The sequence below is a fragment of the Mirounga angustirostris genome, unplaced genomic scaffold (genome assembly GCF_029215605.1).
Source record: "Mirounga angustirostris isolate CCGP_5_RB_7025 unplaced genomic scaffold, mMirAng1.0.hap1 SCAF_4, whole genome shotgun sequence".
Classification (NCBI taxonomy): Eukaryota; Metazoa; Chordata; class Mammalia; order Carnivora; family Phocidae; genus Mirounga; species Mirounga angustirostris.
The window spans coordinates 153390588-153406479 of NW_026991712.1; the positions used below are offsets into that span (position 1 = coordinate 153390588).

Below are 15892 nucleotides of genomic sequence, written 5' to 3' on the forward strand. Positions count from 1 at the left end.
GAACAAGGAGATGGGAGGGAATGACTACAATGGGGGCTTAAATGATATGGCTGCTTGCTGGGGTCTCAGAGAGGAGACCCACTTGAGTCTTACCATTCAAACTCTCAGTGCAAGTCTAGGGATCAAGTCCCCATTTCCAGTGCACTGAGCCAGGTGAAAGAAAGAAAAGGGACATTACATACCACTGATTAAGAAAAACAATGAAGCAGATAACTTGTGGACGAGTGAACTTCTTTTGCAAAGATATAGGGATAATTTTGGTCTGTCTAGAAAAAAAAGCAGAATAGTAGCCTGCCTGTTCTGTTTCTACAGGCACATATCTTGAAGCACAATGGTCACCAAGGTACCAGAGGAGAAAATAAAGCAAAAGCCATGGAGAGGAAGAAAGATGAAATGTTTAAGAATGCAGATCTTACCAGGTGATAGAAGACCTGTCCCCCAGGATGCCCCTGATCTCCTCCCGGCATCTCTCCTGATGCTCAGGGTTCAGAGCCAGGTAGTAGAGGAGCCAGAAAATGCTCCCTGCCATGGTGTCATGCCCTGCCAACATGAATGTGTTCACCTCAGACCTTAGGTCAGTATTTGAGAAGCTGTTGCCATTTTCAGCCTGGAAGGTATAGTAGGGATATGTTTATGCAATGTCAGTTTATAGATGTCTATAGCCCCAGTCAAGATAATGGCTTTAGGGGAAAAAATTAGAGTTTCATATGAGAGTTTTAATTTTAATTCAGTTCAACAAATACATAGTAGGAGCCACACTTTGACCAGAGCATAAAGGAGAACCAACATTAGATAAGGAAAGCAGGACTTGCAAACAGTTCCTTCATTCATCCTGCCAGATTCCTGCAGATTTCCCAGCACCTCCTCCTCCTCCTTTTACCAGCTTACACTATGACCCATTTTCCTGTGCTTCCCTAAACTGCCATGTATCTTTGCAATAATCACCAAATTCTGTCCAATTAGGAAAAAATTTAGTCTTATCTGACTCCCTCTAGTGACAGAATTACAGACTTCTATCTTTACCTCAAACTGTATGGAGCCAACCCATTAATTCAAAAGTATTGTTAAATTTAGTTGATCAATTTTCCTCGTGTCTCCCCTCCTCCTCACTCATCCATTTACCCACACAATTAACTACATATATGAGCAGCCTCAGACATTTGAAAGATTTACCTGGGCAGAAAGGATAATATCCAGAAAATCCTGGTACTTCTGCTTCTGAGTGTTACCATGCTTCTTCTCATCTTTGAGGAATTTCTTTCTATCCTGGATTACCTTTTCTGGGACAGAATAACAATTCCCCATTACCAAAGTGACAGCAAAGTTAATCAAAGTAAAATTATTACAGAGCAAGAACAAAGTAAGTCAAACAGAGAAAGACATCTATCATATGACCTCACTGATATGAGGAATTCTTAATCTCAGGAAACAAACTGAGGATTGCTGGAGTAGGGGGTGGGGTGGGAAGGATGGGGTGACTGCGTGATAGACACTGGGGAGGGTATGTGCTCTGGTAAGCGCTGTGAATTGTGCAAGACTGTTGAATCTCAGATCTGCACCTCTGAAACAAATAATGCAATATATGTCAAGGAAAAAAAAAAAGAAGAAGAAGAAGGTAGCAGGAGGGGAAGAATGAAGGGGGGGGAATCAGAGGGGGAGATGAGCCATGAGAGACGATGGACTCTGAAAAACAAACTGAGGGTTCTAGAGGGGAGGGGGGTGGGAGGATGGGTTAGCCTGGTGATGGATATTGAGGAGGCCACGTTCTGCATGGAGCACTGGGTGTTATGCACAAACAATGAATCATGGAACACTTCATCTAAAACTAATGATGTAATGTATGGGGATTAACATAACAATAAAAAAATTTTTAAAAAAGGAACTAGAAAAAAATAATGATCCTTATGGCCTTTACAAGTAATAAGTAAACTTTTAATTTAAATTAAAAAAAAATTATTACAGAGCAAGCCATGGCCCATGAATAGCTTCAAATCTTACCTAATTTCCTAATCTCAGACTGGGTACATTGTATTTAAATAGATTTAATTTTTGAGGATGTTTGTTCTCCCATCAAATGACAAACTTTGATCAAAGTTCCAAAGAAACACAGTATAGCTAAAATAGACTTTATATAACTAGGGAGGCAATATAATAAAGATGGTTTCAAATGCAGGGGCAAGTGGCCAATCATTCTTTTCTTTCTTAGTCTAATATCTCATTTTCATGGAAAAGTTATCAAACGAAATGGAAGACAGGCAAAGAAACACCAACATCTGTATAACTGATGGGGCTTAAAAAAGAACCCCACAAAAATATGAAACAGAATATCTAAAACTATAATCCAAGAAAACTGTGGAAGTGAGACAAAATTTAAATGTACATATTAAGAGGCCCACCTTATCCCTGGAAAAGTTGGGACAGAATAACCAATACCAAATATACCCTAATAAAACTAGTCAACATTGAAGACAGAGAAAAGAAAATCCTCAGAGACTCCAAACAAAAAGACCAAATGACTTTTAAGGGGACGAAAATTAAGGCAGCATCATACTTCTCAAGAACAATAAAGAAATCAAAACAAGATTAGAGCATTTTCAGGGTGCCTGGGTGGCTCAGTCAGTTAAGCATCAGACTCTCAATTTCAGCTCAGGTCTTGATATCAGGGTCGTGAGTTCAAGCCCTGTGTTGGGCAAAAGATTAGAGCATTTTCAAGAAACTCAAGGAAACAAAGTAGCAGTAAAGTACTTTTATCCTACCTTTATATCCAGGAAATTTGTCATTCAAACAAGTATCAAATCTACCAAAAAACAGGTATAAACTTGCATGAACTCAGAAAATACTACGCTCATGAGCCCATCCTGAGGAATCTGGAGTGGTTGAGCTTCATCCAACTAGGAAAACTTCATTAAAGAACTGAGGTGCACATTTCATAGATGTAATTTTAGATCTCATACTAAAATAAGGATTGGCACATGGGCAGAAGGATATCGCATAAACACTAAAAGTGAAAATAATTCAACTAAAAATAGGAGGAGATGGGAGGGAGAAAGGGGAAAGTAGAATAATCACTAATTGTTGGGAGACTGGCACGTTTGATCTTTTCTCCCTCTGGACCTGAGGCCTCTGCTGCAACCATGTTATGCCAGATCCTCAGTCAGGCCAAGAAGCATCTGAGCTTGATCTTCCTCCTCATATTTGTTGGAGTGGGATGTACTGGAGCAGCACTGTATGTCTTGCACCTGGCATTGCTTAATCCAGATGTCAGTGGGGATAGGAATAATCCAGAATCTTGGAGCAAACTGGGCTCCCATGGTTAATACAAGTTCTGCTCAGTGAATTTAGATTACAGCAAACTGAAGAAAGAAGATCCAGACTTCTAAATGAAATGTTTCAATATAAAGCTGCTCAGAATGAAGGCCTTCCAGACGCCATCCTCACAATTTTCTACTTATCCAGGAAATATGTCCCCTCTAAATGCATGAAATCATGTTGGTGTATTGTGTTGGGGTTTACACTGATTAATAAATATCTGAAGCTTGAAAAAAACAATCATTAATAATTGTATAGGTAATAAATGAAAATCAAAGGATATTATTAAAAACTGACAAACCGTCAAATAACCAGTCACAAAATACAAATACTATAGGATTCCTCATATATGTATATAAGGTACCTAGAATACCTAGTCAAATTTGTAGAGGCAGAAAGTAGAATAGTGGTTTCCAAGAGAAAGGAGTATAAAGAGGAATTATAATTTAATATGTATGGAATTTCAATTTTGCAAGGTGAAATGATTCTGGAGATGGATGGTGGTGGTGATGGCACAATAACATGAATGTAATTAATAGCACTAAGCTGTATACTTTAAAAAGATTAAGATGGCAAATGTTATCTATATTTACTACAGTTAAAATGACAAGCCAGGTAGCAAAAGTTTAAATAAGGGAAAGGGGAGTTAAGGATTTATGGAAGGACTAAACACTATGGTAGCCAGAGAAAAAATATAAACCTTCTTAAATATCAAAAGATATATTTTAAAAGAGCAAAGAAGACATACCACATAGAGAAAGGAACACAGTGTACTGAATTGAATAATGTCCCCCCCAAATTCATGTTCACCCAGAACCAGTGAGTAGTTATTTGTTAGGGAAGCCTTTAGGAAACTAATAAACACAGTAACTATAATACAATACACATAGTAAAGCATAATAATGTGCAGGGTTGAGTCCAAACGTATCAGTCATTTCAACAAATAAGAATGGGAATGACTTGTTTACTAAAATAAAAACATTTTCAAATGGACTCATAAAGCAAAACTGAACTATGTGCTGCATGTAAGAAAAACGCATAAAACAAAGCAATTCAAAATGTCTATAAATAAAGGGATGGACAAGGATGTACGAGACAAATGAAAATAATAAGAAAATTGGGGTTGCAATCCTGATATCAAACAAAGTAGAATTTGAACAAAAACTCATTAAAAGGGCGCCTGGGTGGCTCAGTTGGTTAAGCGACTGCCTTCGGCTCAGGTCATGATCCTGGAGTCCCTGGATCGAGTCCCGCATCGGGCTCCCTGCTCGGCAGGGAGTCTGCTTCTCCCTCTGACCCTCCCCCCTCTCATGTACTCCCTCTCTCTCATTCTCTCTCTCTCAAATAAAAATAAATAAAATCTTAAAAAAAAACTAATTAAAAGCCAGTTTTTATTTTTTATTTATTTATTTATTTTTAAATATTTTATTTATTTATTTGTCAGAGAGAGAGAGAGAGCACAAGCAGGCAGAACGGCAGGCAGAGGGAGAAGCAGGCTCCCCGCTGAGCAAGGAGCCCGATGCAGGACTGGATCCCAGGACCCTGTGACCATGACCTGAGCTGAAGGCAGATGCTTAACTGACTGAGTCACCTAGGCATTCCAAGAAGGTCAGTTTTTAATGTTAAAAGTCAGGATATCACAGGGCACTTGGCTGGCTGGGTTGGTGGAACATGTGACTCTTGATCTCAGGGTTATAAGTTCGAGCCCCACGTTGAGTGTAGAGATTACTTAAAAATAAAATCTTAAAGTCATGATACCACAAGATATAATACTTATGAGCATATACACACACCAAATAACACAGCAGTACCTATTTAAAGCAGAAAACTATAGGAAATGCAAGGAAAGATAGGCAGGATCATACTAATAATAGGAGTCTTCAACATACTACTCCCAGTACAGGACAGGTCAAATGGACAAAAATAAGATATAGAAGATCCAAACAAAATAATAAGGCAGAACATATGGGGGAAACTATCAGACACCATACCTAATAATAGAGAATTTATCTTCTTCATAAGAGTGCATGGAAAATTTATAAAAAGTGATCACATATTAGACCAAAGAAAACATTAGTAAGTTCTGTAAAATGGAAATACTACAAACAATGCTTTCTAATTGCAATACAACAAAATTAGAAATTTTTAAAAATAAAAAAATAAGAAAGCTTTTCACCCAGAAATTTATAAACCTTCTATTAAACACCTTTTGAGTGAAAGGGATATACAAACAGAAATTAAAGCATTTCTGAAAAAATAATGATAATAAAAACATTACTAATCAAAATACATAGGATATATTTAATCAATGAACAAAAAAAAATTCATAACCTTAAAAACACATAGCAATAAGAAATATAAAAATCCATCCTAAAATTCATATGGAATCTCAAGGGACTACAAAGACTCAAAACCATCTTGAAAAAGAACAAAACTGAAGGACTCACACTTCTTCCTAACTTCAAAATTTACTACAAAGCTATGGTAATCAAAAACAGGGTGGTAACAGCATAAAGACAGACATATACCATGTATGAATGGCATACAGAGCGCAGAAATAAACTCTCACATATATGGTCAAAGAATTTTTGACAAGGATACTAAGACCATTCAAGGGGGGAAGGGACAGTCTTTTCAACAAATTGTTGCTGGGAAAACTGGACATCTACATGCAAAAGAGTGAAATTAGACCTTACCTATACCGTATTTGAAAATTAACTCAAAATAGGTCAAGGACCTAATTGTAAGACCTAGAACAATAAAATTCTTGAAAGAAAAATAGGATTAAAAGCCACTGGATTTAGTAAGGATTTCTTGCACTGACACCCAGGTAACACAAGAAAGGCGCAGGTAACACAAGAAAAGGTAGACCAATAAGACTTCATAAAAATTTAAAAACAGTATCCATAGAGTAAAAAGGCAACCCAAAGAATGAGAGAAAATATTTGCAAATCATCTATCTGATAAGGGATTCAGATCCAGAATATATAGAGAACTCCTAAAACACAGTACCAGAAAACAACCTGATTCAAAAATGGGTAAAGATCTTAAGTGGACGTTTTTCTAAAGACGATATATGAATGGACAATTAGCACATGAAAAGAAAAGATGTTCAACATCACTGATCGTTAGGGAAATGCAAATCAAAACTATAATGAGATACCACCTCAGACTTATTAGGATTGCTACTATCAAAAACCCCAGAAAAAACCCTCAGACTTATTAGGATTGCTACTATCTAAAACCCCAGATCCCAGGGTCCTGGGATCTAGTCCTGCATCAGCTATTGGTAAGAATCTGGAGAAATCAGAACCCCTTGTGCACTATGGGTAGGAATGCAAAATGCTACAGCTGCTGTGGAAAACAATATGGCAGCTCCTCAAATAATAAAAAAAATAGAATTATCATATGATCCAGCAATTCCATTTCTGGGGAAACCTTCAAAAGAATTGAAAGCAGAGTCTTGAAGAGATATTTGTACACCCATGTTTCTAACAGCATTATTCACAAAAGCTAAAATATGGAAGCAACCCAAATGTCCATTGATGGATGATTGCATAAACAAAATGTGATGGAATATTTTCAGTCTTAAAAACGTAGGAAATTCTGACATATGCTACAACATGGATAAACCTTGAGGACATGCTAAGTGAAATAAGCCAGTGACAAAAAGATAAATACACATAGTTTCCATTTATAGGGTACTTAGAATAGCCCAAATCATAAAGACAGAAAGTACAATGGTGGTTGCCAGGGACTGAAGGGAGGGGAGAATAGGGAGTTACTGTTTAATAGGTATAGAATTTTAGCTTTACAAGATAAATAGGTTTATGGGGATGGATGGTGATGGCTGCACAACAATGTAAGTGTATTTAATACCACTGAACTGTACATTTAAAATATGGTTGGGGCACCTGAGTGGCTCAGTCAGTTAAACATCTGCCTTTGGCTCAGGTCATGATCCCAGGGTCCTGGGATTGAGCCCACATTGGGCTCTCTGCTTAGTGGGGAGCCAGCTTCTCCTTTTCCCTCTCCCTGCTACTCTGCCTGCTTGTGCTCTCTCTCTGTCTGTCAAATAAATAAATAAAATCTTTACAAAAATAAAAAAATAATTAAAAAAATAAAATATGGTTAAGATGGTAAAGTTTACGTTATGGGTATTTTACCACAATAAAAAAAGAAAAAACCTACTAATACGTGTGCGTGCACGCGTGTGCACACACACACACACAGACCCACAAAGCAAATAGAAATAGGAAAAAGGATGAAAGAATAAAATACAGTAATCCTCTCTTATCTGCAGGGATATGTACCAAGATCACCAATGGATACCTGAAGCCACAGATAGTACCAAGCCCTATATAATCTGTTCTTTTCTTATACACACATACTTATGATAAAGTTTAACTTATAAATTAGGCACAGTAAGAGATTAGCAACAATAATGATATAAAACAATTATAAAAATATGCTGTAATAAAATTTTGTGAATGTGGTCTCTTGCTCTTTCTCAAAATAACTCATTGTACTATACTCTCACCCTGCTTCTTGTGATGATGTGAGATGATAAAATAGCTGTGATGAAATGAAGTGAGAAGAATGACACAAGCTCTGTGACATAGAGTTAGGTTACTACTGACTTTCTGATGATACATCAGAAGGATCATCTGCTTCCAGATCACGATTGCCCATGGGTAACTGAAACCATGGAAAGCAAAACCATGGATGAGGGAGAACTACTATAAATATATTAAATCCTAACTTAAAAACTAGAAAAAGAATAACAAAATAAACCAACACAGAGTATAAAAAAATAAAGAAAATTGCAGAAGTTAGTATGGTAAAGAACAGAAAAACAGTAGACCAAATTAATAAATCAAAAGTTTGGCTCTTTCAGGACGCCTGGGTGCCTCAGTCAGTTGAGCATCTGCCTTTGGCTCAGGGCATGATCCCAGGGTCCTGGGATCTAGTCCTGCATCGGGCTCCCTGCTCAGCGGGGAGCCTGCTTCTCCTTCTGCCTGCCGCTCCTGCCACTTGTGCTCTCTCTCCCCCACTCTCTCTCTCTGACAAATAAATAAATAAAAATCTTTAAAAAAATTTTTTGGCTCTTTCAAAAAAATCCATAACAGACATATATTAGCTAATTTAATCAGGAAAAGAGGGAGAATGCACAACTATATGAAGTAAGAAATGACAAAGGGAAAATAAAAATTAATACAGAGAAATTTTTTTTAATTTAAATTTTTTATTTTATTTTATTTATTTATTTTTTAAGATTTTATTTTTAAGTGATCTCTACACCCAACATCGGGCTTGAACTTCCAACCCTGAGGTCAAGAGTTGCATCCTCTACTGACTGAGCCAGCCAGGAGCCCCCAGAGAAATTTTTTTTTAAAGATCAGAGAAATTTTTTAAAATCATGAGATTACTGCTTCTATCCAAATAAATTTTAAAACCTACATGAAATGGAATATTCAGTGTACCAGAGTTGACTCCAGTAGAGATAGAAAACTTAGACTAATTTCCACAGAAGAAATAGAGAAAGTCATCAAGGAACAATCCCCACCAGAAAAATGAAAAATAAAGGACCAAAGAGAAGAAAAAAAAGAAAGGAACAGAAGAAGTATTTGAAACAATAAACGACTGAGAACTTTCCAAAATTAATGATAGACACCAAACCACAGATACAAGAGATGCAGAGAATACCAAGCAGGAAAACATAAAAAATCTACACCAAAAAGTCAATATGCACATTCTATTCAAACTACAGAAGATCAAAGACAAAAAGAAAATCTTAAAAGAAACCACAGGAAAAAAACACTACCTACAGAACAGCAGTGACAAAAATGACATTGGACTTCTCTTCAGAAGCCAGGCAGAGAAGAGAGTGGAGTAAAATATTTAAAGTGCTAAAAAGAAAAACACACCAACCTTGAATTCTTCCAAATTACCCTTAAAAATGAAAGAGAAATAAAGACTTTCTCAGACAAAGATTGAGGAAATTTGTCACCATTAGAACTGCTTTGCAAGATAGTAAAATCTGTTCTTTAGAAAGAGGGAAAATAATATAGTTCAGAAGCTCAGATTTGCATAAAGAAAGAAAAACATTAAGGAATGAATAAATGAAGTTAAAACAAAACCTTTTGTTTCCTTATTTTTAATTGATCTAACAGATAACAATCTGTTCAAAATAATAAAAACAACAATGTATTCAATTTTATAGCTTAGGGAGAAGTAAAATAAATTATAGCAATGTTATAAGGGAATAGGAGAAAAATTGGGAGTTGGGAATACCCTGTTATAGGGTACTTGCAAGTATTATTTGAAAGTGGGCTTGGATTAGTTCTAAATACATATTACAAACTCAAGGACAACCACTAAACAAGGTAAAAAAGAGTATAATTTATATGCTAAGAGAGGAGAAAAATGGAATCATATAAAATGCTCAATTAAAACCAGATAAGGCAGGAAAAAAGTGGAAGACCAAAAAGAAAAAAAAAAGGCAACAAATAGTAAAAAGTAACAAATATGGTAGCTATTAATCCAAATATATCAATAATCATATTAAGCATCGATGGTTTAAATACACCAATTAAAAGATCCCTGTCAGAGGGATTTAAAAATACCCAAACTATATATTGTCTACAAGAAACCCACTTTAAAATATAAAGATACATATAGATTAAGAGTAAAGGAATAGAGAAAGATATGCCATGCTAACTAACCAAAGGAAAACTGGAATAGCTATATTAACTTCAGATAGAACAGATTTCAAAGCAAGGAAAAATATTAGGGAAAATTTATTAGGGATAAAAAAGGGCATTACATAATTATAAAGGGGTCAATTCTCCAAGAAGACAACAATCTTTAATGTGAAATCACCTGGGCGGCTCAGTCAGTTAAGCATCTGCCTTCAGCTCAGGTCGGGATCCCGGGGTCCTGGGATCGAGCCCCACATCAGTCCTGCATCAGGCTTCCTGCTCCAGGGGGAGCCTTCTGCTCCCTCTGCCTCTGCCTGTCTCTGTCTCTCATGAATAAATAAATGAAACCTTTCTAAAAAATGTGAGTGCACCTAACAACAGAGTGTCAAAATATATAAGGCAAAAAATAATAGGACTCCAAAGAGAAATAGATGAATCTACTCTCACAGTTGGAGACTTCAACACTCCCCTGTCAGTAATGGACAGATGCAGCAGTCAGAAAACCAGCAAGGACATAGTTGAACTGAACAATGTCATCAGTCAACTGGATCTATTTCACGTCTATAGAACACATCATCTAACAACAACAGAATACACTTCCTTTACAAGCTCGCAGAGAACATTCTCCAAGATAGGTCACATTTGGGCCATAAAACACACCCTAAATTTTAAAAGAATATAAATCATATGAAGTATGCTCTCAGACCACAATGGAATAGAAATCCATAACAGAGAGGTAGTTGGAAAACTCCAAAATAGTTGGAGAGTAAAACACACATTTCTAAATAACACATGGGCCAAAGAAATTTCAAGAGAAATTTTTTAAATTTTTTAACTAAATGAAAATTAAAATACAACTAATCAAAATTGTGGGACACAGTGAAGGCAGTACTTAGAGGGAACTTTATAGCATTGAATTAATATATTAGAAAAGAAGAAAGATCTAAAATCAACAATCGAATCTTCTGCCTTAGGAAACTAAAAAGAGAACACATTAAATCCGAAGTAGGTAAAAAAAAGGAAATAATAAAAATTAGAACAGAAAGCAGTGAAACTAAAAATAGGAAATCAAGGAATAAAATCAATGAACCAAAAGTTGGTTCTTTGAAAAGATCGATAAAATTGATAAATCTCTAGCTAAGTTAACTAAGAAAAAAAAGAGAGAAGACACAAATTACTAATATCAGAAATAAAAAGGGGACATCACTACTGATTCTATGGGCATTAAAAAGATAATAAAGGAATATTATGAACAACTGTATGCCCATAAATTTGATAACCTACATGAAATGGACCAAATTCTTAAAAGACATAATCTACCAAAACACAAGAGAAACAGATCATCTAAATAGGCCTATATCCATTAAAGAAATTAAATCAGTAATTAATAACCTTCCCAAAACAGGAAGAACCAGGTCTAGATGACTTCACTGGTTTATTCTGTCAAATATTTAAGAAAGAAATCATACCAATTCTTTACAATTTCTTCCAGAGAATAACAGAGGGAATACTCCCTAATTCATTTTATGAGGCCAGACATTATCCTAATACCAAAACCAGACAAAGACATTACAAGAAAGGAAAGCTACAAACCAATATCTCTCATGAAACAGATGCTAAAATCTTCAATGAAATATTAGCAAATAAAATCCAACAATGCATAAAAGCAACTATACACTATGACCAAGTGGGATTTATTCCAGATATGCAAGTCTGGTTCAACATTCAAAAATCATTTAATGTAATCTATCACATCAATAAGTTAAAGAAGAAAAATCATAGGACCCTATCAAAAGATGAGTGAAAAAGATCTAACACAATCTAACACCCATGCATGATTAAAAAAAAACACCTCTCAGAAAACTAGGAATAGAAGGGGATACATATCATAATGTGTTGGTCAAAACCCATACCGTGTACAATATAAATAGTGAACCCTAAAGTAAACTATGGACTTTAGTTAATAATAATGTATCAATATTGCCCCATCAAATATAACAAAGGTACCACACTAGTGCATGATGTGAATAATAGGGGAAACTGTGTAAGTGGGGGCAGGGGAGGAGGTGAGAAAGTATATAAGAACTCTTTGTATTTTCTGCTTAATTTTTCTGTAAACCTAAAACTCTCTGAAAAATAGTTTGTTAATTTTTAGATTTATTTTAGAAGAGAGACAGAATGAGCACAGGGTGGAGGGGCAGAAGGAGAGGGAAAGAGAATCTTAAGCAGACTCCATGCTAGGTGGAGAGCCCTAAGCAGGGCTCGATCTCACAACCCTGAGATCATGACCTGAGCTAAAACCAAGAGTCGGACACTTAACTGACTGTGCTACCCAGGCATCCCTAGTTCTTATTTAAAAAACAAACAAACAAACAAACAACATACTACAAAATCTCTTTAAATAAATCAATGTGATTCCAATACATGAATAAATAGACAGACCAATGGAATAGAAAAGAAAGTTCAGAAATAAGGTCAAATACATATGTCCATTTAGTATATGATAAAGGTGGTTATCTCAAATCACTGGAAAAGATAGAACTTTTAAATTAAATTAAATTAAATTTTTAATTGAAGTGTAATTAACATACAGTATTATATTAGTTTCAGGTGTACTGTTCTCTGTATTTAAGAGCCTGGTTTTCTGTTTGTCTTTTTCTTTGTTTGTTCATTTGTTTTGTTGCTTAAATCAAAACATCTGAGTGAGATCATATAGTATTTGTCTTTGTCTGACTTGCTTCACTTCCATAATGCCCTCTAGGTATGGATGCATGTTGTTGCAAAGGGCAAGATCTCAATCTTTTTATTGCTGAGTAATATTCCATGGTATATATATATCACAGAAAAGATGGAACTTTTAAATATATGGCAATGGGACAACTGGATAACCACTTAGAAAAGTTAGATCAACACTTCGTACCATACATAAGAATAAACTCTAAATGGATCAGAAATCTAAATGCAAAAAGAACAAAATCACACAAGCACTGGAAGAAAAACATGGATGAATGTCTCTAGTTTGGGTATAAGGCAATGGGTCTCAGCTGCAGATAATTTTCTAAAAGGTTTTATTTTTATTTTTTACTTTTTGAGAGAGACAGAGAGAGAGAGAGTGTAAGCAAGCATGAGCAGGGGTTGGGGGGGGGAGTGGAGGGGTAGAGGGAAAGGGAGAGAATCTTAAGCAGGTTCCACACCCAGCACAGAGCCCAAATCGGGGCTCAGTCTCACGACCTTGAGATCATGACCTGAGCCAAAATCAGGAGTTGGATGCTTAACCAACTGAGCCACACAGGCAGCCCAGCTGCAAATAATTTTGACCCCAGGGGACATTCAGCAATGTCTGGAGACATTTTCAGTTGCCACAACTATCAGAGTCCTACTGGCATCAAGAGGGTAGATGTCAGGGATGCAGGGAGTCTCTTTCTCCCTCTCCCTCTGCTTCTCCCCCTGCTTGTGTTCTCTCTGTCTCTCTCAAATGAATAAATTTTTTTTAAAGATTTTATTTATTTATTTGACAGAGAGAGACACAGCGAGAAAGGGAACACAAGCAGGGGGAGTGGGAGAGGGAGAAGCCGGCTTCCTGCCGAGCAGGGAGTCCGATGCGGGGCTCGATCCCAGGACCCTGGGATCATGACCTGAGCCGAAGGCAGACGCTTAACGACTGAGCCACCCAGGCGCCCCTCAAATGAATAAATCTTAAAAAAAAAAAATAGGCTTACTCTATTTCAACTTTTATTTTTATGTTTTGCCAAAGCTATTTTTGAATGGAGCTTCTTTTTCTTTTAAGATTTTATTTTTGAGTAATCTCTACATCTACATCTACATCCAACATGGGCTCGAACTTACAACTCCGAGATCAAGAGTCACATGCTCTACTGACTAAACTAGCCAGGTGCCCTGGATGGAGCTTCTTTTATTTTTTTTATTGTAATAAGAACTCTTAACCTGAGATCTACCCACTTAACACACCTTTACATACCCAATACAGTACTGTTAACTTACAGATCTCTAGAACGTATTCATCTTGTGTAATTGAAACTTTATACCAGCCAAACAACTCCTAATTTTCCCCTTCTTTTGAATGCATGTCCATGCTCACTCTGCTCCTGTATTCATTCCTATGTTGCATGAATGTTTTTAGTTTGTCATTATTCATTCGTTATTACTGCAAACACTGCACTAGAAGTCATATGCATTGTGTGCTTTGGGATATTAAATGTCCCCTTGTTATATTTGTATTAATAACAATTGTGCATAATGAACATGGTATAGAAAACTTCTGACAGGACTACTACTATGGATCTAGCAAACTCTTCTAAAGCAGCACTGTCCCTATAAAAGCTCCATTAAGAACAAGAATGTTTTCTTCTTTCACACTGAGGCCTATTCTTCTAGACAGATACAACACAGTTATGACAGTGCATGGACTTGGGCCACCCAAATACAAGAAATACCTGTGTACTGTTGTAGAATTTTGATCATCTCTTGTAAGCGTTGGCCCTGAGGGCTGAATTTGAAAATGATGTCATGGTGATGTAAGAAGCTGTGTAAGTGATAAAAGATGATTTTTCTGGCTTCAAACTTTGTTTTAACATAAAGATCATGGGTGCTAGAAGAGAAAGCAGGGACAATATGTTAATGAATGACTTAGATGATGGCGAACAAGTGTCTTCCTTGCTTTCCTGTCACTGACCTGCTTATCTGGCAGTTGGTCTCCTGGCTGAAAGCACGTTTCAGAAGTATGCCCAGGGTCATCAGGTTGATGTGCTCATAGACCTCCACCACTGTGTCCTGAGAGCTGCAAATCTTCTCCCACTTACACTGGCACAGGAGGTCAAGATCAACAACATCATCATCATCAAACTGCCTTTATCTGAAAGCTCCTCCCTGACCCTGCCCTTAGGATGTAAGGTTGACAAACCTGACCTAGGAGGGGCCAGAGGTCATGTAGGTAAATTAAGCAAGTGCTTACTTGGCATGAGGAAGGGAAAACTGCACCCATCTGGGTGAGAAAGGGCAAAGAGCAAACCAGGTCTGGTAAATGACTGAGTTAAGTATCTTTGGCCTTTCAGTTATTACCATAACTGCATTACAGCGGATCAGAATCCCAGTAAAACAGACCTATAATTACAAAGGGTCTCCCCAGGACTTCCTCCATCTTCAATCCCCAAATTGCTAGACACCCCACCCCATCATCACTACTGCCAACCACCATAGCCACACTTAAAATAAACTTAGAACATCGTAAAAAACATTTTCAATTCAGGGGCGCCTGGGTGGCTTAATCGGTTAAGCATCTGATATGATTTCGGCTCAGGTCATGATCTCAGGGTTATGAGATCAAGCCCTGCTTAAGATTCTCTCTCTCCCTCTGCCCCTCCACCCTCTCTTTCTAAAAAACACAACACAACAAAAAAGCCAAACACATTTCTTTTTTTTTCCCCCTTGACTCAAGGTGATTTTATTTTTTTAAATTTTTTATTATGTTCAATTAGCCAACGTATAGTACATCATTAGTTTTTGATGTAATGTTCAGTGATTCATTAGTTATGTATAACACCCAGTGCTCATCACCACACGTACCCTCCTTAATACCCATCACCTGGTTACCCCATCCCTCCACTCCCCTCCCTTCTGTAACCCTCAATTTGTTTCAGGGGTCCAGAGTCTCTCATGGTTTGTCTCCCTCTCTGATTTCTTCCCATTCAGTTTTCCGTCCCTTCCCCTGTGGTCCTCTGCGCTATTCCTTATGTTCCACATATGAGTGAAACCATATGATATTTGTCTTTCTCTGCTTGATTTATTTCACTTAGCATAATCCCCTCCAGTTCCATCCATGTTGATGCAAATGATAGGTATTCATCCCTTCTGATGGCTGAGTA

General features: G+C 36.8%; 1 protein-coding gene and 1 pseudogene across 1 annotated transcript in view; one reads left to right on the top strand and one right to left on the bottom strand.

Annotated features, from left to right (window-relative positions):
• LOC123860380 (cytochrome P450 4X1) overlaps positions 1–15892 on the bottom strand; it is a 41325-nt gene that overhangs the window by 7783 nt on the left and 17650 nt on the right. The window contains 4 exon segments of the mRNA XM_064589197.1: positions 417–607; positions 1174–1280; positions 14465–14619; positions 14704–14831. Of these exon segments, the coding sequence (XP_064445267.1) occupies positions 417–607; positions 1174–1280; positions 14465–14619; positions 14704–14831 (581 nt within the window).
• On the top strand, positions 3135–3380 carry LOC123859641 (cytochrome c oxidase subunit NDUFA4-like; annotated as a pseudogene).